The sequence below is a fragment of the Saimiri boliviensis genome, chromosome 4 (genome assembly GCF_048565385.1).
Source record: "Saimiri boliviensis isolate mSaiBol1 chromosome 4, mSaiBol1.pri, whole genome shotgun sequence".
NCBI classification, from domain to species: domain Eukaryota; kingdom Metazoa; phylum Chordata; class Mammalia; order Primates; family Cebidae; genus Saimiri; species Saimiri boliviensis.
The window spans coordinates 18972601-18998491 of record NC_133452.1 but is presented as its reverse complement, the minus strand read 5'-3'; the positions used below and the strand labels follow the sequence as shown (position 1 = coordinate 18998491).

General features: G+C 44.9%; 1 protein-coding gene across 2 annotated transcripts in view; it reads left to right on the top strand.

Annotated features, from left to right (window-relative positions):
- Positions 1 to 18007, top strand: part of MTHFD1L (methylenetetrahydrofolate dehydrogenase (NADP+ dependent) 1 like) — a 241037-nt gene extending 223030 nt beyond the window's left edge. For both annotated transcript variants that reach the window (XM_039467586.2, XM_039467584.2), the window contains exons 27-28: positions 7423 to 7543; positions 16349 to 18007. In XM_039467586.2, the coding sequence (XP_039323520.1) occupies positions 7423 to 7512 (90 nt within the window). In that variant the 3' untranslated portion in view covers positions 7513 to 7543; positions 16349 to 18007. The remainder of the gene's footprint in view (positions 1 to 7422; positions 7544 to 16348) is intronic.
- The last annotated feature ends 7884 nt before the right edge of the window (positions 18008 to 25891 follow it).

Below are 25891 nucleotides of genomic sequence, written 5' to 3'. Positions count from 1 at the left end.
GCCTGTCTTCCAAGCACAGGAGCAGGGTGTTGTCTGAAAATATGAAGAATGAAATGGAAGTGGTTTAATACCTGGGGGGTGGGACTTTATGTATCTTTTCATAATTAATAGAAAACAAAGCAGGTAAGTGACTGAGAAACCAACTAGCTGATCAACAGTCAGGGGTCAGGAGGAACCACAGGTGAGAGCAACTAAGGAGCTGATGTCCTTAGCACAAATACAGGGAAAGCAGTCTTTACCCGGGGGACAGACTTCTCAAGTGCATCCTGGTCTTTTCACTTACTTAACTGTTTGTCCTTTGTGATACCTGATTTCTTTAACTTATGCTCAAAGCACTGCAAGAAAGTGGCAGAACTTCTGATTTTCTTTTGTCTCTATCTGGCCTCCTGCTTCACATTGATTTTTCTTTCCCTCTAAAAGAACTTCCTTAATCTCTGATTTTTCAAGAAGCAGGCTTATTGACTTTACGAAAAGAATGTCTCAGTGACACAACTCTTCTTTGCTCGCTCTCTCCAGTGTCTTTCCTTGTTTAGAAATTACCCTAATTACTGATTTTTTTTTTTTTTTTAAGTAGACACAGGGTCTTGCTTATTGCCCAGGCTGGTCTTGAACTCCTGGCCTCAAGTGATCCTCCCACCTCGGCTTCCCAAAGTGCGAGGATTACAAGTGTGGGCCACTATGCCTGGCCTGATGACTGATTTTAAATATTAATTTTTCTAAAAAGTCAAACTCCAGAACTGTGCACATTGAACTATCCAATTTCTGTATATAACTATAGAAATATATATTAGATAAGCACATTGCTTATATAGGAATCAAAAATTAACTGTGAGTTTACATAAAAATTATTTGCAGAGGTTACTAACCTCTGGAAGCAGTATTAGAAGTAGAAGACTTTTTTCTTCTATTTTCAAAATATTTTAAGTAAAATTTTAAAAATAAATAGAAATGTAGCCAGGGATAGGCTTTCTACCACTTAAAAAAATGTATAGTCTTCTTTACAAAAGAAGAGAAATAATTGTATTTGTTCAGTCATTCGAGGCCACTGGAATAATTGGCATTGTTGGAGCTGTGTAATACTGTCACAGTATGCAAGCATGGTGTGGTAATTTTTATAGTAATTGAACATGACTTCCGTCTTAGAAAGTCATAAGTTAGAAATTTATTCTGTTCATTCTCTTGATGTAAAAACTAAAGAAAGGAAAACATTTATTGGCCAGGCATGTTGGCTCATGCCTGTAATCCCAGAACTTTGGGAGGCCAGGGTGGGTGGATCCCTTGAGGTCAGGAGATCAAGACCACCCTGGCCAAATGGCAAAACCCTGCCTCTACTGAAAATACAAAAATTAGCCAGCCGTAATGGCGGGTGCCTGTAATCACAGCTACTTGGGAGGCTGAGGCAGGGGTTGCTTGAGGCCGGAAGGTGGAGGTTGTAGTGAGCTGAGATGATGCCACTGCACTCCAGCCTGGGTAACAAAGCAAGACTCCATCTCAAAAACAAACAAACAAAAAACATTATTTTTTAAACTGAAAAGCAAAGAATGACTTTGACCTGAGTGTCCCAAGGGTCTGCTTTATGTGGTCTGTCCCTCTACAAGCAGGAACCAGGTCCTGGTCACCTGGGCGTCCTCGCAGTAAGCTCTTAGCAAAGGTTTCTGAGTTGAATGAACTTCACTGTTTCAGTCCTTTTGTACAATAACAGGCACTCAACAGAGTCCATGCTGTAATGTTGATCAGCCACCACGAGAGAGAAGTATACTCTAAGAGCACACACCATCAAGCCCCAGACAGAGTATCCCTGCAGACAAGGAATGCAGTCGCCGCAATGCAGGTTCCCAGCTACCCCAAAGAAATCCCAGGCCATTCCATCTCTACTCAGCCAAGCAAACAGAAATTCCAACTGTAGCAGCAAGATCTATTTTCATTATATAGTGTCTCTCCCTCTCTCTCTCTCTCTCTCTCCCTCTCTCTCTCTCTCTGTCTCTCTCCCCGCCCCCACTCTCTCCCTCTCTCTCTTCCTCTCCCTCTCCCTCTCCTTCCCTCTCTCCTGTCTCCTTGGTCACTTGACATTGATACTGGGCCGTTTATCCTCATGCATCATCTTAGAGTTACATTTGTACAATTATCAATATGACCATTTGATATAATGGCCAGGAGAATCGCTTGAACCCAGGAGATGGAAGCGCAGTCAGCTGAGATTGTGCCGCTGCACTCCAGCCTGGGCAACAGAGCCAGAGGCTGTCTCAAAAATAAATAAATAAATAAAATTGTGATGTAGTTAACCAGTATAATCTTTTCAGTTATTTTTAAATTTTTGAAACAATATGATGTAAATCAGCCATTCATTGGAGGAGGAAAGAAATGTGTAGAAGGACTGTCTTCTGCTTCAGATCATGGATTGTAGGAACAAAACAGAAATGTGTACAAATGCTGCTCTTTTTCTGAACCAAAATAAAAGTAGATGATTTTCTGTTGTTATTAGAAAAGATAGATTTCAGGAGAAATTAGAAAATAAATTATTTCAGAAACACAACAAAACTTAGTACAATGATATTTTCGTTAAGAAAATTGTGGTTAGAAATTGTGATTCTGTCACTTTATGAAACAGACTCTTTAATAATTTTTCAACTTATACCAAGGATATTCTTTTATTTCTTAATGACTAATTATAAATATATGACTAGTCTATCTGTACTGGTTTTTAATTAATGCTCATAAAGGCTACTGATAGAACTCATTCTTTCTCCAAAATTGAGTTAACCTGAAATCGGTAAAGTTTCAGAAGATTCACTGTAGTTAAAATTAGGGTCATGAAGGGCAAAAACCCATGTATTTCAGCCTTTGTAGAAGAATCCATTAATGCAGCATTACAAGTAAGTACAATTTAGTGGCTCTTTAGTTATTTTAAGCAGGAGGCCTCCTTAAAAGGGTACACAGATAAAGTCAACATAGATCTCCACTGACCCCAGGCGCGTGGCCAGAGGTCAGCTCCCAGGGGCTGTCTGCACTCCTTATTCCCTGCAGTGCTGTATTGACTCTTGTCTGGGGGTGACAATCCTTTGATAACAGTTTTTTTACTGGGAGAAAATTTGTGGGAATGCATAAGGTCTTGCTAACATAATTCCATATTATGCTTGCTCGACAGAAGTTTTATTGGAGATGGCTGTGTCTCCACAGGTCAGGGAGTCTCTTGGGTCTGCAGACTCTTTGTGGTTTCTCATCTGTTGTCGCTTATCTCAAGTAGCTGCACGTTTGGAAAGAGACGATTGCATCACTGCAAGGGGTCATGGGAGTCTTCTGATTGAACTCATTTCTCTCCCATTTGAAAGAAAGAAAAGTTGAAAACAGAAGAAAGACATTTCTCACTTCCTGGCATTTAATATTTTGGCCAGTTTTTGTTTGTTTGTTTGTTTGTTTGATTGATTCTTTTTTAAGACAGAGTCTTGCTCTGTTGCCCAGGCTGGAGTGCAGTAACGCCATCTCATCTCACCACAATCTCTGCCTCCTGGGTTCAAATGATGCTCCTGCCTCAGCCTTCCAAGTAGCTAGGAATACAGGCACTCATTACCATGCCCAGCTAATTTACGTGTGTGTGTTTTTAGTAGAGACAGGGTTTCGCCATGTTGGCCAAGCTGGTCTCGAACTCCTGACCTCAAGTGATATGCCCGCCTCAGCCTCACAAAATGCTGGGATTACAGTCATGAGCCACTGCACCCAGCCTGGTCAGTTTTAGATCCTGGTTTTGTGACAGAATCAGAGTGACTCGAAGATTCATGTTCTGAGCCGCTGCAGCTAGCAAATAGAACTCCAGGAACTGCACAAATCCCGCACTGCCTTGGTCTTTCATCAGCTGAAAGTTAAAGGTGGAGAATTGGGTTTTCTTGCTTGTAAAGATAGTGCGTATAAACAAGCATGCAGTAAAGTGTGTTACGTGCGGTAGAATCTTCCATTGGTAGCTTTGGTCAGATGGGCCCAAATACACTACCTTCAGGGTTCTTGGGTTTGTTACCTTGAGTAGAGATTTAAATTTACACTGCTTCATCTATACCGAATTCTGCCCTTGGCGTGACTCCTGTTACAGTCTCAGAAGCAGCAGCCACCATAGAGTCCAGTGATATCCTTACCAGGAAGATGCCTTTGACCTAGAGAGTTCATTTCAGGGGCAGGGGGTGGGGCAGCCTCACTGTGGCTGAATATGATTATTCATTTCTTTCTCTTAAACTATAAAATGCTTGTTCTTTTCCAAATGTAATGGGCACAATCTCAGCCCATTATATACCTGAAGTGCAGTCCCGTGCCATTAGCAAGACAGGAGCCAGTCATCATCCATCACAGTTTTACACATTTATGTGTTTATCATACTTTACTGCATGCTTGTTTACACACGCTATGTTTACAAACAAGAAAACTCAATTCACATAGATTATAGAGGCATCTTCTATAGCCGGGTGCAGTGGCTCATACCTGTCATCCCAGCACTTTGGGAGGCTGAGGCGGGTGGATCACTTGAGGTCAGCAGTTTGAGACCACCCTGACCGACATGGTAAAACCCCGTCTCTACCGAAAATACAAAAAATTAGCCAGGTGTGTTGGTACACGCCTGTAATTCCAGAGGCTGAGGCAGGAGAATTGCTTGAACCTGGGAGGCGGAGGTTGCAGTGAGCTGAGGTCATGCCACTGCACTGCAGCCTGGGTAAGAGTGAGACTCTGCCTCAAAAAAAAAAAAAAAAAAAAAAGCCTTCTATAAATGCCATAAGATGCCTTCAGGCCGAGTGTGGTGGCTCACGCCTCTAATCTAAGCACTTTGGAAGCCAAGGTGGGTGGATCACCTGAAGTTGGGAGTTCAAGACAAGCCTGACCAACACAGTGAAATCCTGTCTTTTTTTTTTTTAAAAAAAAAAAAGCCTTCAAATGCCATCTCAAAATGCAGTTAGGCAGGAAAATTACCTGCTTATAACCTAGGCAACTGGGAAAAACTATGTATCCACCAATGACCCTTGTGTTTGATGTTTCCAACAGTAGAACAGTAAATGTGGTTTCCTTTCTGGGGTGTCCTCCATTATAGGCAGCCACTGTATTAACCTGAGAAAAAGGTTACCCTCCTGCTGTGAACCTTAACTTCAGAGGCTATGGGAGCCGTCTTCATACCTAAAGTTTTAAAATACAGCCAGTCCCCACTTACAAGCAGGTCTTGTGCCAAAAGTGTGGTTGTAGTTCATTGTTTGGAATCCAGAATGGATTTTCCCATCGGTGTATTATGAATGGCAGCTGTATTCCAGGCAGCTGCGGAAGGCTTTTTAGCCCACTATATACCTGGAGTGCAGTCCTGTGCAATTAGCAAGACAGGAGCCAGCCATCGTCCATCACAATGTTTTATGTGTTCCCCCAGCCTCCCCGCTCCCACTCTCAGTGGGCCCAGGTGGGCAGGGAAGGGGATGTTGATGAGGCCCACAGGTGCACAGATTTGCTCCCCACCTGCTGCACCCGCAGGGGTTAAACAGGTCGTGCTCTCCCCTGCCCCCTTACCATTCCTCCTCTCCCTCTCCCCACCCCCAATCTCCTTTTCCCTGTGACGAAGGGCTGGGCAGTGAAGTGAGGAAGGGCGGCTAGAGCCACCGGATGCCGAGGCCACGTTGTGCGGTTCGCATCAGAACCCCCTGGGGACCTGCTACAGTTGCTGAGAATGCAGCAGGTCTGGGGTGGGCTGTGAAACTCTTGAGTGTCTGACAGGCTCTCAGGTAATGCCCACGCACAGGCCCCATTTGAGTAACAGGAATCTCAACACCACCCGGGTAGGAGAGGCTGGTGAAGTCGGGAGGGCAGTGGAGCATGAGAGTTGAGTTCTCTTCTCCAGGCCTTAGGGAGGTCCCTTTTTCCTTGAGATTTTTTTTTTTTTTTTTTTTTTTTGAGACAGAGTCTCGCTCTTTCACCAGTCCAGAGTGCAGTGGTGTGATCCTGGCTCACTGCAACCTCCACCTCCCAGGTTCAAGCAATACTCCTGCCTCAGCCTCCCGAGTAGCTGGGATTCCAGGCACCCACCACCACGCCCTGAGAACTTTTTGCCATAGGGAAAGAAGCAGGCAAACCCTGGTTGTCATCAAGTGCGAGCACGTCACAGCGTCATCTCATGCAGGGCGTTCTCGGCGAGGGCATGTGGAGGTTCTGCATGCCACGGCCTTAGGCCTTGGGACAGCAGGCACGGCAGAACCCAGGTGTCTCCTCCAGACGACGGCTGCAGCGTTGCTCCATGGGCATCGTTTGTATGAAACACTCACTATTAAAGCACAGTAGGAAGTGCTAAAATGGAAAGGGAATGGTTCATCCAGGGGCCCCAGAATCTAGACTCTGGAGCAGTGTTTGAGGGCCTGGGGATCAGTCAAGGGGACCAACGTCAAAAGCCGCAGCACGCAAGGGGCTTCTGATGCAGGAGGGCAGAGTGTGCGCTTTGAAGACCTTTCATCTAGACACAGCAAAGCAGTGAAGAACCAGCTTTCATCCTGTCCCTGCCACTAACTAGCCGTGTGTCCTAGAGCTCATACCTTCATGCCTCAATGTCCTTTGTCCTCATCTGTGAAGTAAGGCTAAAATTAGTACCTGCCTCATAAGGGTGCTGGGAAACTCAATGAGATTATTTCTGTGAAACCCTTAGACTGTCCATCGAGTGTCACAAAAGCAGTAGTGGTCGTGGTGGTGGCGGTGTGGTAGTGGTGAAATGAGTACTTTGAGATTATAGGCCTAAGGTTAAAATTTCTGGTTTTGCAATTTATTACTGGTGTGACCTGGGACAAGTGACTTCACCTCTCCAAACCTCAGTTTCTTCTCCTGTAAAATAGAAATAATAAAAGTTCCTACCTCCTGCATCACGGAGAGAACACAATGAGGGAAGCACCTAGCACAGCACCGATCACAAAGCACGTTCTCAAGTCCATGTCTGTTACTGTTAATGATGGAGACCGGGCTGATGACTGGCACCTGAACAGGAGTTTTCCAGCTGTGCACCAGGAGCTGTAGGTTTTACAAAACTGTGTCTTGAGGGTGAGAAGGAGGCCATTATTCACCCTGCCCACACCTGCTGCCCCCTTCAACCTGACAGCCTTGTCTTTCCTGGGGCTCAGTGAAGATTTCATTGAGAAGAAAAGGTTTGGAAGATCACTGCTTTGTAGTTCGGGTACGTTGTGGGGCCACAGGGAAGGTAAATGGTCTCAATTTTCAGGAAGTTGACATTTGCCTTTTCTATTTCATTTCCTTAAACAAAAATTGAAATAGCAGATGCCAAATTTAAAGAGATACATGCATATAAAACCTGAAGTTCTGTGAGGCGGTATTGAATGATAGAGTGAATTCGCGTCCTCAGATGTGCAGGGTTCAATGTGGCCACTTTATAGCGGTTGCTGATCTTTAACACTTGGTTTTCTCTCCCAGATGAGCACCATGCCAGGACTGCCCACTCGGCCCTGCTTTTATGACATCGATCTTGATACCGAAACAGAACAAGTGAAAGGCTTGTTCTAAGTGGACAAGGCTCTCACAGGACCCGATGCAGGTAGGCTGATGTGCTTCCATTTTTTCTTCCTTTTTTCTAGTTCAAATCCTTTTTTTGTCATATTGGTTTTTCTGATACTTACTACAGAAGTGGTGTGATCAATCATTTCCTTCCTTGGTTACTCAAATTCCTACCAAATGACTTTCCATGACGAGTTCACTCCCAGCTGTGGATGTGAGTTAGATGCTCAGTACACAGCCCTTAGCGCACCTGGGCTCCCTCCAGTGAAAGTTAAATGATGTCATCCCTGAATATAGATATGCTTAGAGCATCTCTGACCATAACAGAACTCTGTAAACTCATTATTCTTTTCCAGGATTAAAACCAGCATCTGTTATCATTTTAAAAGAGTAACTTCCTACCACGTAACTCTTGGTACAGAGCTAGAATCATGTGAAAGAGAAATCTTGGTATATTCGTTTCCTGGGGCTGCCATGACAAAGTATCACAAACTGGGTGGCTTAAAACAATGGAACGTTTGACACAGTTCTGGAGGCTGGAAGTCCAAAGTCAACGTGTCAGCCAGGCCACGCACCCCCCGAGACTGTGCGTGGAAGCCTTGCAGGCCTCTTCCTAGCAGCTGGTGGTGGCTGTCGCTCCTTGGCGTTCCCACCGTCTCAGCCTCTGTAATCTCACCACATTCTCCCTGTGTCTCTGTCTTCACATGGTTTTCACCTCTTAGAAGGACCCCAGTCATCTTGGATTAGGCCCACCCTAAGAACCTCGTCTTAACTTGATTACTCTGCGAAGAGCCGCCTTCTAAGTAAGATCATTGTCACAGGTGCTCAGGGTTAGGACTTCAGCATCACTTTTAGGAGACACAGTTTAACCCAGAACACTTGACTGTGGCACAACATATGTGTTTGGCTCCCATGTCCCTGGACGGACACATAGCAATGGGACAGACCATTTAACTAGAGGGCCCTGCGGGTCCCAGGAAGGACAGGGCAGCAGAAAGTAGACCACTGGATGACTTGGGATCTGCAGTTTCAGGTTGGGCTCTGACTTTGAGCTGTCTTAGGCAGCGCAGACCTGGGGACTCTCGGTCTTGTTTGTGCCCACCCCACAGCACTGTAGCCACACCTGCTGGCTTCTGCCAGAGATGACATTCCTAACCCTCTTCCCTGGGGGACAGCTCTTGATCAGAAGTTTGAAAGGCTCAGGGCTGCTTCTCCTACCCCAGGGATCTAACATGTCCTCACCATGTTCTAAAGACACATTCCTTCCCCACAAGCACCCCGCCTCCTTCTCCCCACCGACTCCTGCTCCTGAGCCCAGAACCTCTCCCTCTTTCCAGCGTGTTCTGGGCATTTGCAGATGAGCTTCCGTGACCTAAAGACCCTCCTTTCCAACCACCTCTGAGTTATGGCTCCAAGCCAGGCATCTGGGATTCTCGTTTGCATTTGTTTCACTACTAGTAATCCACTTGAGTTTGTTGTTGTTGTTTGTTTGTTTTGTTTTTGTTTTGAGATAGTCTTGCTCTGTCTCCCAGGCTGGAGTGCAGTGGCACAATCTCAGCTCACTGCAACCTCCACCATTTCCCAGGTGCAAGTGATTCTCTTGCCTCACTCTCCCGAGTTGCTGGGATTCCAAGTGTGTGACACGGTGCCCCGCTAATTTTTATATTTTAATAGAGATGAGGTTTCACCATGTTGGCCAGGCTGGTCTCAAACTCCTGACGTCAGGTGAGTCAAGTGATCCGCCCACCTCAGCCTCACAAGTGCTGGGATTACAGGTGTGAGCTACCACGACTGGCCAAGTTTTTTTGTTAAACCTTTGTTGTTAAAACACTAAAGACCTAGGCTATGGTGAGAAAGATAAGGGACCCATAAAATGAAATTGCATTAAAACAAGGTGTGAAATTTTTTCGCATTGTGGACGTTTGCGCGGTGGTTGTATGTGTTTTTTGTTGAGGAGCGGGAGCTGTGTTAAGTCTGAGCCATACTGCATCTTTGATCTTTGTCATTTCTATAAAAAGAAAACTCTAGACAATGAAGTAAGGGAGACTAATTTAACAAAGAAATCGGTAAACTCAAGCATTGATAAAATGTTGTTTCCTCTTTTGGTGTGAGCTTGTGTGTTGCAAATATCTTGGATTTCCCAGTGAGGCCGTGGGGGAATAGCAATATCATTCCTCTTATACTGAACACTGACCCCCGTCCCACCTAATCTCTTTTCATGTCAGAACTTATGTTACATTTCTGCCATTTGTCCTTTTTCTCCAGAATAAGTGTGTTCAATTATCCTATCTCTCTTGGACAGTATTTTTCCAGCTTTTTGTTCGGTTTTCACGTGCTCTCCAAGTAGGTCATATAAGCGCAATTATACCTTAATTATTGTAGTTAAGATTCAGGAAATGCTAAGGGACACATCCTTAGCTTTATTAATGCAGACCCTTAAATCCTTTATTACCTGAGATATTTGCGCTTCCTAACAAGAATTCCTCCAGATCTTTTTTTTCTTTTTCTTTTCTTTTCTTTTCTTTTTTTTTTTTTTTTTTTTTTTTTGAGATGGAGTCTTGCTCTGTTGCCCAGGCTGTAGTGCAGTGGCACACAGTCTCACTCACCACAACCTCCACCTCCCAGGTTCAAGCGATTCTCCTGCCTCAGCCTCCCGAGTAACTGGAACTACAGGCACACCCCACCATGCCCGACTACTTTTTGTATTTTTAGTAGAGACAGGGTTTCATTGTGTTGGCCAAGCTTGTCTCAAACTCCTGACTTCGTGATCTGCCCACCTCGGCCTCCCAAAGTGCTGGGATTACAGGCATGAGCCACCATGCCCGGCCTCCTCCAGATCTTATATACGGGGCCTGAATGGCAGGACATGGGCCCATGGTAATTACTTCCAATGCATCGGGCACCGGGCTTAGTATTTTGCTCTGGGTGGTCACAGTACCTCTGGAGGCAAGTGTTGTCTCATAAGGCCACGAAGCCTTCAAGAGGACCAAGCCTACCCTGCGGTCACTGAGGGGTAGCCCCGGTCTGCGGGCCTACAGAGCTGCCTTGCCACCATGTGGCACTGCCTCTCATTTCATAGCTGACACATGTCATTCTGCCATCCCCATCACGTGTCGTGCTGGCATCAACCCAGGGAGCTGGGTAGTATTTTTGTTTCAGAGCTGCAAGAACTCTGCCCACAAAGGTTGACAACCCGCTCAAGTGGCACAGCTAACTACAAAAGCCAAGACTCAGCTCAGCTCTGTTGACTCTCAGTATCACCCCAACCTTTAAGCCCCAAGCCAAAGGATGCCCTTTTCATTTCTGTCACAGGCAAAATGAACTTTGACCCATTCTGAAAGATGATACCAGCTATTTGAACAGACAGGTATTTGAGGATAATAGGGTAATTTTTTTTTAATAAGTAAAGATAATTATTTGGGTATTAAAAGCTATGACTTTGTCATAATTTGTTTTAGTCCAGGGAGAGTAGAGCCAGCTCTTTCCTAATTCTGTAATGGAATGGCATTTCCACCCCCTGCCCACCCCACCCCACCACCCCCACCACGATCCAAGGCCTTTTTCTTCTTTGTGAATTGCTAAATACTGTTCTAGGCTTGGTGGGCAGTGGTTCAAAACCCATCGTTTGACCCTGCTTGAACAATCAAAAGCAAATCCAGTGTCCTAAATAAAACCACTATAAAAAGCAAACATTCCCTCTCAGTGGCTCCTCAGTAATGACCCAGCAAGCATTGTCTCTTTCCTGTGCCTCTCACTATAGCCATCAGGAATCTCGTCTACTAATAATCAGAGGTCCGTGACTATTCAAAACGCATAAAATAAAAATGTTAAAGCTTAGGCAACAGTCAGCTTGGACAAACGTGGGCATCTGAAAGGAAATGTCTGGTTTGCTGACTTTGCGCCCTCGGGGTTCACACCATGAATGGTCGGCAGACGCAGGACTGAGCAGCACACTAATTAATCCTCCAGGAACGTGTTGGAGATGCATCCCACTCAGGAAGAAGATGGTGCTTAGTTGATGAAACGCTCTATCCTTCCCTTCCTCACCTTTCTAGCCTATCTCAACGCCTAGAAAACTGTGTGAAGCCAAAGGTGAACGTGATATGCCAAAACCTCTCCTTGCTCCCTCTCCCCAAGACCTCTCTGCAATGCTTTCACTGTTGTTAGAATAAGGGCATGATTCATTCTTTTGGATGTCACTAAATAGAACTAATTAAAATAAGTTGTTTGTCCCAGTGAAATCGATCCAGCTGTTGAGTTTTTTGTTTAAAGATTATTGGAACTAAGGGTTTGATTTTTTTTCCCCCCACTATTCTGTTTTCTCATTCCGAAACTTATCATATTTCTGGGCTTTGGCAAGAGTCATTCAAATGAACACACAAGAAAGTCTGGCAAATTTCCTGAAGAATTCAGGGACTCCCTTACTTTGTTATTCTGCTATGCAAAGTTATGTTGAGTATGGAATCAGATTCACTCCAGTCCTGCTATAAATATTTTTTCCTTATAAGAGAATTGCTTTTTCTTGAATTACACACGTAGAAATAAGTTTAAGATAGAAATAAATTTCTTTCCTAAATTTACTTTAAGCCATCAACAGAAAAATGGTTAAAGAAAATGTGGTATGTATAGACAGTGGAATACTATTTAGCCATTAAAAAGAATGAAGTAATGTCATTTACAGCAGCATGGATGGAAATAGGAGTTATTATGTTATGTGAAATAAGCTGGGCACAGGAAGACAAATACTGCATATTCTCACTCTCATGTGGAAGCTAAAGAACTTAGCCTCGGCCGGGCGCGGTGGCTCAAGCCTGTAATCCCAGCACTTTGGGAGGCCGAGACGGGTGGATCACAAGGTCAAGAGATCGAGACCATCCTGGTCAACATGGTGAAACCCCGTCTCTACTAAAAATACAAAAAATTAGCTGGGCATGGTGGCACGTGCCTGTAATCCCAGCTACTCAGGAGGCTGAGGCAGGAGAATTGCCTGAACCCAGGAGGCGGAGGTTGCGGTGAGCCGAGATCGCGCCACTGCACTCCAGCCTGGGTAACGAGAGCGAAACTCCGTCTCAAAAAAAAAAAAAAAAAAAAAAGAACTTAGCCTCATAAACAGAATAAATGGTAGACACCAGAGGCTGGGAAGGATGGGTGGCTGGAAGGAGGATATAAAGAGAAGTTGGTAATGGGTACAAACATACAGTTAGAAGAAACAAGCTCTAATGTTTGATAGCAGACTAGGATGACTATATTCAGCAACATTATTTTGTTTTTGTTTTTTTGTTTTTTTGTTTTTTGAGACGGAGTTTCACTCTTGTTACCCAGGCTGGAGTGCAATGGCGCGATCTCGGCTCACCGCAACCTCCGCCTCCCGGGTTCAGGCAATTCTCCTGCCTCAGCCTCCTGAGTAGCTGGGACTACAGGCACGTGCCACCATGCCCAGCTAATTTTTTATATTTTTAGTAGAGACGGGGTTTCACCATGTTGACCAGGATGGTCTCGATCTCTTGACCTCGTGATCCACCCGCCTCGGCCTCCCAAAGTGCTGGGATTACAGGCTTGAGCCACCGCGCCCGGCCTTATTTTGTTTTTTTCAAAATAACAGGAAGAGAGGACTTGAAATGATACCAACATACAGTAATGATAAATACTTAAGATAATGGACACCCCAGATACCCTGATTTGATCACTACACATTCTATGCATGTAATACATACTCACATTTACCCCATAAGAATATAAAATATTAAGCCCGGTGCAGTGGCTCATGCTGTAGTCCCAGCACTTTGGGAGGCCGAGGTGGATGGATCACTTGAACCTGGGAGTTCAAGACCAACCTGGGGAACATGGCAAAACCCCATGTCTACCAAAAACACAAAAATTAGCCAGACATGGTGGTGTGAACCTGTAATCCCAGCCACTCAGGAGGCTGAGGCAGGAGAATTGCTTGAACCTGGGAGGCAGAGGCTGCAGTGAGCCAAGATCATGCCAGCCTGGGTGGCAGAGAAAGACTCGGTCTCAAAAATACATATAACGTATCAATACAAGGGGGAAAAAGGGCAGAAATTTTCAATGATATTTAATAACCATAAATTAATCTTGAGTAGCGTTGCTGCACGCCAGCCCTGTTATGAATGTGATTCGTTCAGTCCCAAGTCACGAACCACAGGGTTACAAAGGGCCCTGAGAGAGCATCTGAGCTCTTTGGTTTCAGTCTTGAAACTTTATCTTTTCGCAGAGCGACTCAAAAATTGCTCATCACCCTTGTGTTCCAAGTACTCATCACCCTGAGCCAGCCAAGGAGTGCTCTCTTCCTTTCTGCTTCCAGGCAGGGCCAAGCAGGATGGAAGCTCAAGCTGTTATATTTAAATAATCCTCATTGACATCTAAAAGATAGTGATAATTAAATCTCTCCTATGTTGCTAAATTAAATCTCCCCTATCTAACTAAAATGGAATGTTTTAAAGCTTAGGTTACAATTATGCAATGCTTAATTCCCCTTCAAATAATCTTTTTCTGAACATATTTTGATTTCTTATTCCCTACCAAAATAAAATGTTTTGTATATTGTATCTTCCAAAATATTTTCCCCCTGAGTTAACTTCTGAAATTGCTTCTTTGAATGCATAAGCACTAAACAAGACTTGTTTTTACATTCTTACCTTAGCTATTGCATCCCTGATTGTTTTTATCTGTAATGAGACTTTCTATACTTTGCCAATCCTTCCGTGTTCTTCCAAATGTGGGACCACAGGGATTACAGTGGCTCACATCTGTAATCCCAGCACTTTGGGAGGCCAAGGTGGGCGGATCACCTGAGGTCAGGAGTTCAAGACCAGCCTGGCCAACATGATGAAACACCGTCCCCACTACAAATACAAAAATTAGCCAGGCGGGGTGGCAAGTGCCTATAATCCCAGCTACTTGGGAGGCCAAAGCCTGAGAATCGCTTGAACCCGGGAGGCGGAGGTTGCAGTGAGCTGAGATCATGCCACTGCACTCGAGCCTGGGTGATAGAGCAAGACTCTATCTCAAAAAAAAAAAAAAAGAAAAAAGAAAAAAGTAAGACCACAAACTCTAAGCCCCTTTAGACACAAAATACAGGATACAAAGGTAATACAGCTAATCAAGGGCCTTCCACTACGTCTCTGGAGCCGGGAAGGCCTTGTCCAGCCTTGCCTTGCCAAGGGTTAGCTCTAGCCCACTGAGTCCCCGTCCCTAGCATCCCTCCTGTCCCAAGAGTCATTGATCCTCAGGTCTGGGGACACCAGTGATGCTGGCCATGTCTCTGAAATACTCTCTTTTTGTTCATCTTTATTGTGCTTATGATACTTCTCTTTTCTGTTTGTTCCCCTGACTTGAATCAGGTGTTAGGGGAGTATTTGAAGTTTCTCCTTTCCTCTCTTTATCACTGTCTTCTGTCTAGAAACGAATCAAGCACCCTCTCTGACTCCAAACCTCTCAGTTATCTATGGGAGGCCAGCTCACAGGATTTCAGCAGTTTCCACTTTCATGGCCTAAAAGATAAGTCCTTCCGTGTATAAATTCTGATTAAAGGCAACGTATTGCATTTACATTTTAGAGGGGTGAACACATTTTTTTTCTGGGACTTAAGTGTTTTTTTTTGTTTGTTTGTTTTTTGATGTAGTTTGATTTATTTCTAAGAAATTACAGGATTCAAGAATGGCAACGAATATTAATAGCCTTTGAAAGAAAGTAGCAAAGCTTTCATAATAAGTCCCAGGACCATGAACTTCCATATTGTCCTAAATGCATTTTCAAACCTTGCTTTCTGTGCCTACTCTATAAAAACCAGAAATCCAAGGTGACAGGATTCCTTATCTAAAATCCTAAACAAGGCTGGGTGTGGTGGTTCACACCTGTAATCCCAGCACTTTGGGAGGCTGAGGGGGGTGGATCACTTGAGCCCAGGAGTTCAAGACCAGCCTGGCCAACATGGTGAAACCTCATCTCTACTAAAAATACAAAAATTAGCCAGGCACAGTGGTGCACACATTTAATCCCAGCTACTTGGGAGGCTGAGGTGGAGGATTGCTTGAGCCAAGGAGACAGAGGTTGCAGTGAGCTGAGATCTCACCACTACACTCCAGCCTGAGCGACAAAGTGAAACTGTCTCAAAAAATAAAAAAAAATAGTTGCCAGACGAGGTGGCTCAAGCCTGTAATCCCAGCACTTTGTGAGGCTGAGGTGGTCGGATCATGAGATCAAGAGATGGAGACCATCCTGGCCAATATGGTGAAACCCCGTCTGTACTAAAAAGACAAAAATTAGCCAGGCATGGTGGCTCATGCCTGTAGTCCCAGCTGCTCAGGAGGCTGAGGCAGGAGAATCACTTGAACCCAGGAGACAGAGGTTGCAGTGAGCTGAGATTGCCCCACTGCACTCCAGCCTGGAGACAGAGTGAGACTCTGCCTCAAAAGTAAATAAATAAAAAATTTTTTTAAAAAATTTTTAAATCCTAAACCAAAAAAAAAAAAAAAAAATCTGAAAACATTCTCATTCCACAGGATGCTGCAAACTGTAGATCCCAAACTTGGAAGTACTGGGAATTCTGCCAGTTTCCCCAAGTAAATCTCTTGGGAAGTTCAGAATGCCGCATGGCGCAGCTGTGCCTTCTCTTAAAGAGTGGTGCAGACTCTGATTCTCCACATCTAAGTAAAATATTCCAAACACAGATCCCAGCCTTATCTAGTGAATGGAATCATTGCTCTGCTTTCACATTTTCTTTTGGCCTCAAACTTTAGAGCTATAACATGTTAACGGTTTAACACCAGAGGAGAAAACTATTCTTAAACCACTCAAACATGGTTCTTTTTCTATTTTTCAGGCTCCTGAAACAGACTACTCTGCCTTTTTGCTGCAGTTGGAGAAGAAACTGACTTTGAAAAATGTCTGTTACGCAATATTGGAGACATGGTGAAATTGGCCAAAGATTTCTTCTTTGTTCAAGATGAATTCTGTTCGCAGAGGAATATAGTGTTCAGCAAAAGGACCTCCACCAAGTCAGAAAGAAACTAAGACATTTCTGTTTCTATTAGAGTTTACATTATTTCTACCGCTTACACTTTAGAATGTTTACTTTATGGGGACTAAGGGATTAAAAGAGTGTGAACTAAAAGGTAACATTTTCCACTCTCAAGTTTTCCACTTTGTCTTTGAACTGAAAATAAACATGGATCTAGAAAACCAACCAGCAAGTTTTCAGTGCCAGATAAAACTCTGTGCTCTAGAGGTAACTGCTCATGAGAAGCAGCTGAAAGTGTTACCTGACACCAGTTTCCTAGAAAACTGTGAACGAAACCAAGCTTTTTAAACGTGACAAGAAAAGCAATAACACATAGAGAAGTATCTGGTCCATCGAGAAATCTTCTGACTGTCAGGGATCTCTTGTAAGATCTCTTGGAATTAAGTGTACTGTGTATCCAGAACTATTTTCTTTCTTTTTTTTTTTTTTTAAGATGGAGTCTCACTCTGTTACCTAGGCTGCAGTGCAATGGCACAGTCTTGGCTCACTGCAACCTCCGCCTCCCAGGTTCATGCGATTCTCCTGTCTCAGCCTCCCAAGTAGCTGAGATTACAGGCACACGCTGCCATGCCCAGCTGATTTTTTGTAGTTTAGTAGAGACCGAGTTTCACCTTGTTGCCCAGGCTGGTCTCAAACTCCTGAGCTCAGGCAATCCACCTGCCTCGGCCTCCCAAAGTGCTAGGATTACAGGCATGAGCCACGGTGCCCGGCTATCCAGTACTATTTTCCAGCACCAGTGAACTTGTTATCTCTTACCTAAAACAAATGGCTTTATGCCAGTTTCTTCCACCAAGGAATGTGTCTCAATGGCCATTAAACTCACTAAGGCCCACAGGGCTAGGAAAAGTCGCTCTGAAAGGTCAGGTGTTTGGAAAATGTTTTTCCTTTTGCCCAACCCCTAATTGGTAGTAGGGAATGTTCTGTGGCCTGTTCTCCCACCCGGGTTTTCCTGACCCTTCTTTGTTTTCCAATTTTTCCTACAATAATATAAAATTGTGTAAAAGTTAAAACAAAACCAAGGATTCAGGAAGAAACAAGCAGTGATTGTCCTCTAGGCAGTAAGTAAAACAGCCACCATAAATATCGTAGATGCCCCCAGGCACATCCTGCAGTATCTTTCCTTTGTCTTCATGTCCCGAACCCTCCAGTGACCCTGCTCAGCCACCGCTCAGCCCATAATGCATCTTTATGCACAATTTGTCCCAAAACACTGTTTAGTAGCTCAAAAGCCTCCCACTCAAAAGCTGTCCATCCCAAGAATAATTTCACTTGGCAATTCTGAAGTGTCCTTCCCATCCCTGCCCTTTATCTGGGACTACACCTCTCTAAATATACAGTTAACTGGTGTTTTACGGTATATTTGGAGAGATGTACTCCCAAATATAAGCAGTACCCCTCTCCCTTTACAGTAAATTTGTAAACCCTTAAAATCGTCAAATAAATGTATACATTGAAACAGTATATATTCCACTCAGAAGCTGTCTTTTTCTGTTCTTAGTTTTTAAATTTATTTTATTTTTTTTTTTTGAGACAAGGTCTCACTCTGTTGCCCCAGTGGCGTGCAGTGGCACGATCACAGCTCACCATAGCTGCAATCCCCCAGGCTCAGGTGAAGCTCCCACCTCAGCCTCCTGAGAAGCTGGGACTACAGGCACACCCCGCCCCACCCGGCTAATTTTTGTATTTTGGTAGAGACAGGGTTTCACCATGTTACCCAGGGTGGTCTCAAAGTTCGAGGCTCAAGCAATCTGCCTGCCTCAGCCTCCCAAAGTGCTGGGATTAGAGGCGTGAGCCACCGTGCCTGGCCGTGAATTGTTTATTAAGCAGTTGCCTTCTGCTACGCATGTTTTTATTCCTTTCCTCTGCATTGAAAGGTTAATTTTCTATTTTTGACAATGTTTTTTCAAAAAATATTTTTGAAATCTCCATTCAAAAAGCTTTAGCCTAGGGACTCCTTTCCTTACCTACGTTTACCAGGAAACTCATCAACTTAAAAAGTAAGCCAGCATCCTGCACACCGGTCCAGGTGCTGCTGCAAACCACAAACTTTCCTGTCGTGTAGGCTCATTTGAAGTCCTCTGGGTGTCATAACTTGGGCTCTGATGGATTTGTTTTTGCTCATTCTCTACCCTACTGACGGTAGAGTGTATTTAACTCCTGCTGAGCGATCTGTACTCTCCACCAAGAAGAAAGGTTAATTAATGGGCTTATCAACTCATGACTTGAAGCATTCATAGAGAAAAAGAAGTATTATTATGGGGATTATTGGGAGGAGCCGGTTATCAACCATCTCTTCTAAGGCCACAGCATGAGAAAAGAAAAATCACAGAAGCTTTGGCATGGTGGGTTAGAGTTAGAAGTCTTCCCCAAGAAGGGTGGATATTGATTTCTTTCTGCCTTTAATTAAAATGTTAAAAACTACCAATAGGCCAGAGATGGCGAGTGGCCCCAGTTACCCACTGTGGCACACAAACGTGTGATCATGCCCCCTCTCTGCTTGAGAACTGGCAGTATCAACACCTGCCAAGGTTAAGTCTCAGGCCAAAAGAATCATCTGTGAAAGATACCTAAGAACACACTCTAGGAATTAACTGAGGAAGAGATGAATCGGGACTTGGGAAAACAGCAGCAAGGCAATGAGCTGACCTGACCGATTCGTTCATATTCTCTTTCTTTGGTTTGTTTTTTTTTTTGGAGACAGAGTCTCGCTCTGTCACCCAGGCTGGAATGCAGTGGTGTGATCTCAGCTCAGTGCAACCTCCATCTCCTGGGTTCAAATGATTCTCCTGCCTCAGCCGCCTGAGTAGCTGGGATTACAGGCATGCACCACCACGCCCAGCTAATCTTTGTATTTTTAGTAGAGAGTGGGTTCACCATGTTGGCCAGGCAGGTCTTGAACTCCTGGCCTCAAGTGATCTAACTGCTTCAGCCTCCCAAAATGCTGAGATTACAGGCATGAGCCACCATTCCCCACCTCATTAATATTATTTTTATGCCTCTATTTTCAGGGTTATTTTGTTTGCTTTAATTAGAATGTGTAATTTAATACACTTAAAGCTATAAGGAGTATTTTTCACAATCGATTTTTAAAGAGAATCCTAGTTCCTGCCTATCTGATAGTAGCCAGGGTTTTGTTTGTTTAACTAGAATGTGCCTGGCCTATTTTTATCATAATTTACACATGCCACCATCTTATTTGTGGACATGTGTAAATTATGATAATTTACCTTATATATTCCCCCAAAAATCCACATACACATATTTGTACATTGCTTTTGGGTGTGTTCATACAAGGGAGTAAAAATCAACTAGTGAGTGTGCTCTTACAGCATTTGTTACAAATCTATAATCCATATTCTCTGAAAAAGTCAGGCATTATGACATAACAGTTGGTCAATAAACAGATCTTCATGTAGTCCCGTAAGCCCTAGCGCTGCCATGCACAGAGAGACCCCAGAACTCTAGCAACAGCTACACTTCAGAACACCAGAATGGACTAGAATTCTAGAGTCCATTTCCGCATTTGAATGGGGGGAGAGGTCACATCTTTAGCTATGGCTGTAATGGAGCATTTCCTTCACTATGAGTGTCAGCAACAAAACAGCAGTATCAACAGTGCTGTGTCTTTTTTGTTTGTTTCGAGATTGGGTCTCAGTCTGTCACTCAGATTGGAGTGCAATCGCAATGCACTGCAGCCTCCACCGCCCAGGCTCAAGCAATCCTCCCACCTCAGCCTCCCCAGTAGCTGGGACCACAGGCACACCAACACACCCAGCTGTTTTATTTTTTGTAGATACAAAGTCTTGCCACATTGTCCAGGCTGGTTTCAAACTCCTGAGTTCAAGTCATCATCCCACCTCAGCCTCCAAAAGTGTTGGGATTACAGGGCATGAGCCACCATGTCCGGTGGCTTTTATCGTTTTTTTAAATTTATTTATTGTTTTTTTCTAGCCACTAGACCACCAGAGAAACAGTACCTATGTCTTTGTCACCAATCACAGATATTTTAATATTGCATGACAGTTTCTACAAATATTCACAGTAGCATTTATGCTTCTCACTGCATTAAAATTATAGTAGTTATTAGATCTCCCACTGTCTGTATCACATGTAAATAAAGAGGCACATACATTGCTATAACCTAATGTGGTATGTTTTCCATACTTTAATAATTGCATTTCAGGCTGGGCACAGTGTCTCATGTCTGCAGTCCCAGCACTCTGGGAGGCCAAGGGGGTTGGATCACTTGAAGTCAGGAGTTTGAGACCAGCCTGGCCAACATGGTGAAACCCCATCTCTACTAAAAATACAAAAATTAGCCAGGTGTGGTGGTGTCCACCTGTAATCTCAACTACTTGGGATGCTGAGGCAGGGGAATCACTTGAACCCGGGAGATGAAGGTGGCAGTGAGCTGAGGTCACTCCATTGCACTCCAGCCTGGGCAACAAGAGCAAAACTCCATCCCCCCCCCAAAAAAAAATGCATTTCACTATCATTGGTTTGTTTTATAATTTAAGTGTTTTCGTTTAGGCATTTAAAAAATATTATTCTGGCCGGGCGCGGTGGCTCAAGCCTGTAATCCCAGCACTTTGGGAGGCCGAGGCGGGTGGATCACGAGGTCGAGAGTTCGAGACCATCCTGGTCGACATGGTGAAACCTCGTCTCTACTAAAAATACAAAAAATCAGCTGGGCATGGTGGCGTGTGCCTGTAATCCCAGCTCCTCAGGAGGCTGAGGCAGGAGAATTGCCTGAACCCAGGAGGCGGAGGTTGCGGTGAGCCGAGATCGCGCCATTGCACTCCAGCCTGGGTAACAAGAGCGAAACTCCGTCTCAAAAAAAAAAAAAAAAATTATCCTGGCTGGCTGCGGTGGCTCATGCCTGTAATCCCAACAGTTTGGGAGGCCAAGGTGGGCTCATGCTTGTAGTCCAGCATTTTAGAAGGCCAAGGTGGGGGGGATGGATCACTTGAGGTCAGGAGTTCGAGACCATCCTGGCAAACATGGTGAAATCCCGTCTCTACTAAAAATACAAAAATTAGCTGGGTATGGTGGCACATGCCTGCAGTCCCAGCTACTCAGGAGGCTGAGGCTGAATAATTCTCTTGCACCCAGGAGGCAGAGACTGCAGTCAGCCGAGATCACGCCAGCCTAGTGACAGAGCCACACTCCGTCTCAAAAAAAAAAAAAATTCTAAGAAGGGGTCCCTGAGCTTTAGCTGGTCCTAGGGCATCCAAGGCACATAGAAGGTTGGAATCCCCTGCGCTAGGGGAGATGCTAGCAGCCTAGGCCCTGGTTCTCTGGCAGCATTACCTTGTCGCCGATGTTGCTACCTCTACATCTGCGCCTTAAGTCCGTCCCTGCAGGTCCCTGATCCAGGGTGCCAGGTCTGCCTATAATAGAGTCTTGGTTCTTTATGTGATGGTAACGCAGGCAGCAGCTGTCACCAAAGTTTCTCCAGCCTGATTCAGAGGATACACGAGAAGCTCGGGACACTGCGGAGTGCCGCGTCAATGTAAGCCTCGGTTAGCAACTCCACCCACAAGCCAGCTCCAGAGAACTGTTATAGGTGAGTATTGGACCTTCTTTAAGCTCCTGGTAAAATGGTGGGTTTCTAGGACAAAAGGCATATCACGAACCACAGAGGATGGAGAAAACACTTTACAAACTGGAAAAGGACCATATCATTAAGCCTTCAATATGAGCAAGAAAGAATGAGGTGGTTTTTTTTTTTTTTTTTGACACAGTCTCACTCTGTTGCCCAGGCTGCATGGAGTGCAGTGGTGCTATCTCAGTGCACTGCAAACTCCACCTCCCAAGTTCAAATGATTCTCCTGCCTCAGCCTCCCCAGTAGCTGGGATTACAGGCATGTGCCACCACACCCAGCTAATTTTCGTATTTTTAGTAGAGATTGGTTTTTACCATGTTGGCCAGGCTAGTCTCGAACTCCTGACCTCGGGTGATCTGCCTTTCTTAGCCTCCCAGGGTGCTGGGATTACAGGCATGAGCCACTGCACCTGGCCAAAGAATGCAATCCTTAACTGCACCACCCTCCTGTGATCTCAGCCTTGTTGATTTATCACTGTAGGTGTATTTTGTTGTTTTTTGGGCGGGGGGGGGGGGGAGTGATAGGGGATGGGATCTCACTTTGTCACATAGGTTGGAGTGCAGTGGCATGATCTTGACTCACTGCAACCTCTGCCTCCCAGACTCAAGTGATCCTCCCACCTCAGCCCCCTGAATAGCTGGGACTACAGGCAAGCACCATCGCCTGGCTAATTTTTTATATTTTTTTGTAGAGACAGGGTTTTGCCATGCTGCCCAGGCTTGTCTCGAACTCCACAGCCCAGGTAATCCTCCCACTTCTGCTTCTCAAAGTGCTGGGATTACAGGTGTGAGCCACCACACCCAGCCACCCTAGGTATTTTAATCCTTATTCTTTTGTGCTACTTAAACTCTGGAATAGCAACCTCCCCAGGTCCAAAGTGGCCACCTAACTTAGGAGGTTTCCTGTATCCGAGGCTGTGAGTGCCCTGTTTCAACTACAATGGACAGTTTTCATGAGGCAGCACCCGTAACTGGCCACATCCAGCATATTCAAGTTAAGCAAAACCATAGGAGCCAGTTGCCCATAGAAATCTTCTCTGGGCAATGAATAGCACATCCACAGGCATTTTGGGTAGTTTTTACTCCTAGGTTTCAGAATTGCAGAAAAAAAAAAAAAAAAAAAAAAACTGGATATGGTGACACGTGCCTGTAGTCCCAGCTACTCTGGAGCTGAAGCAGGAGGATCACTTGTGGCCAGGAGTTCAAGGCTGCAGTGAACTGTGATTGTGCCAGTGCGCTCTAGCCTCTGTAACAGAGCAAGGCCCTGTCACTTAAAACAAAACAAAAAACAAACAAACAAACAAACAAACAAACTAGCCCTGGGAACATCTTCACTAGAATCACCTGAGAGAGTTGTTTAAAAATGGAGCTTCCTGTCTCCACTTAGATCTAATCAATTGGACTCCCTGGGGATGATCCTAGGAATCTGTATTTTAACAAATTCACGAGGTCATTCTGCATCCTGATGTTTAGGAGTTAACCTAAACTCCACTTTTGTATCACCGTTTGCCTAGCACACTGCTAAACACATGGAAGTGCTAGAGAAATACTCGTGGACAGGATGAAGAGGTGTTGAGAGCTGTCAACTTTCCAGCCCAGTGCGCCCCACCCACTGCGTATTTATCCACCTCCCCCTCACCCCCGCCCTGCATTGGAGCCCCATTAATTCCTTGTATTCCTTCGGAGACAAGTCATTTAAACTTTTTCTCATGGCATTTCTCCCCTGCCTTTCTCAGCTAAGGCCTTGCTAGGCTCCCAAGCTCCCAAAGTTTAATTCTTATGCCAGCCCAGCAACCACAGGCCTCTTACCAAGGTGCAATTGGCAGCGATGGCTCCCATTCCAGGATCTTGTCTAATAATCCCTTGGGAGTTGAGCGCCTCCCAGGCCAGGCATCACACTAGGCTCAGTGGATGAAGAAAGGTGAACAAGTCTGGGAAGGGATGCTTCTAAAATGGTCCCAGAAGCCACTGAGAGGATGTGGGGAGGGGGGACACTGGGCTGGCTAGAACCCCTGCAAGCAGCCTGAGACCAGCCCTGGGGACACCTTCTCACCTGCCTGCCAGAGGCTTTGTATCCAAGCTTGCTTTATTATTATTATTATTTTTTATTTATTTATTTATTTATTTATTTATTTATTTTGAGACAGAGTGTCGCTCTTGTTACCCAGGCTGGAGTGCAATGGCGCGATCTCGGCTCACCGCAACCTCCGCCTCCTGGGTTCAGGCAATTCTCCTGCCTCAGCCTCCTGAGTAGCTGGGATTACAGGCACGCGCCACCATGCCCAGCTAGTTTTTTTTTTTTTTTTTTTTGAGACGGAGTTTCGCCCTTGTTACCCAGGCTGGAGTGCAATGGCGCGATCTCGGCTCACCGCAACCTCCGCCTCCTGGGGTCAGGCAATTCTCCTGCCTCAGCCTCCTGAGTAGCTGGGATTACAGGCACGTGCCACCATGCCCAGCTAATTTTTTTTGCACTTTTAGTAGAGACGGGGTTTCACCATGTTGACCAGGATGGTCTCGATCTCTCAACCTTGTGATCCACCCGCCTCGGCCTCCCAAAGTGCTGGGATTACAGGCTTGAGCCACCGCGCCCGGCCGCCCAGCTAGTTTTTTGTATTTTTAGTAGAGACGGGGTTTCACCACATTGACCAGCATGGTCTCGAACTCTAGACCTCATGATCCACCCGCCTCGGCCTTCCAAAGTGCTGGGATTACAGGCTTGAGCCATCGCGCCCGGCCCTTTTTTTTTTTTTTTTTTTTTGAGATGGAGTCTCACTCTGTTGCCAGGCTAGAGTGGCACAATCTTGGCTCACCGCGACCTCCACCTCCTGGGTTCGTTGGATTTTCCTGCCTCAGTATCCTGAGTAGCTAAGATTACAGGTGCCCACCACCACGCCCAGCTAATTTTTGCATTTTTAGTAGAGACAGGGTTTTACCATGTTGCCCAGGATGGACTCGAGCTATTGACCTCGTGATCCACCCACCTCAGCCTCACAAAGTGCTGGGATTACAGGTGTGAGCCACCACACTCACTGATTCATTTTTATAAAATCACATGCAATGGTTAGGCTTCTCTTCTCCTTAGCACCCTAGGTTTGCATTTTAGTCTCCTGAAATGCTTTAAAAATACAAACTTTCAGATACGTTATTAACCATATTTCATCCCAGGATTAAAAGGAGACTCCAGGCAGGGTTTGTCCTGGAACCGGCCTGTGCCCCTCTGTTTTAGCGTGGCGGGCCTCGGAGGAGGGCAGTGTAATTGCTGAGACTGAGTTTGAGGTTAAAGTGTTTATGTAACAAATCAGCTCAACTTAAATATTTCTTGTGTACGGTCAGGGCTGCAAACATTCCCCCAGCACAGCAGCATGAACGTCATCTGTTTATTCAACCCCGTGTGGGCATCGATGTTTATGTGAAAGGACCCTGATCGTTTAAAGTCAGTTAATATTTTGGATCATACATCATGTTGCTTACGTATTTTACAGTGGGGATTGTGAAGAGACAAATTTTAAAAAAAATCAGACCGGCCGCATTTATGTATGCGCTTATGAGCAGACATATTTAATGAATGATCATTTGGCAAAGTCTTACAATTAAGAATTTTTTCTTCCAGAGGTAATTACATGAGCCCTGATAATCTTTCTCTAAGTCAGCCTCTGATTACCTCCCCTCTTGACAGAGACAACATGTACCAGACAAACAGCAGAGACAGACTCCCTGAAAGAACGGCAAGGGCTCTCTGG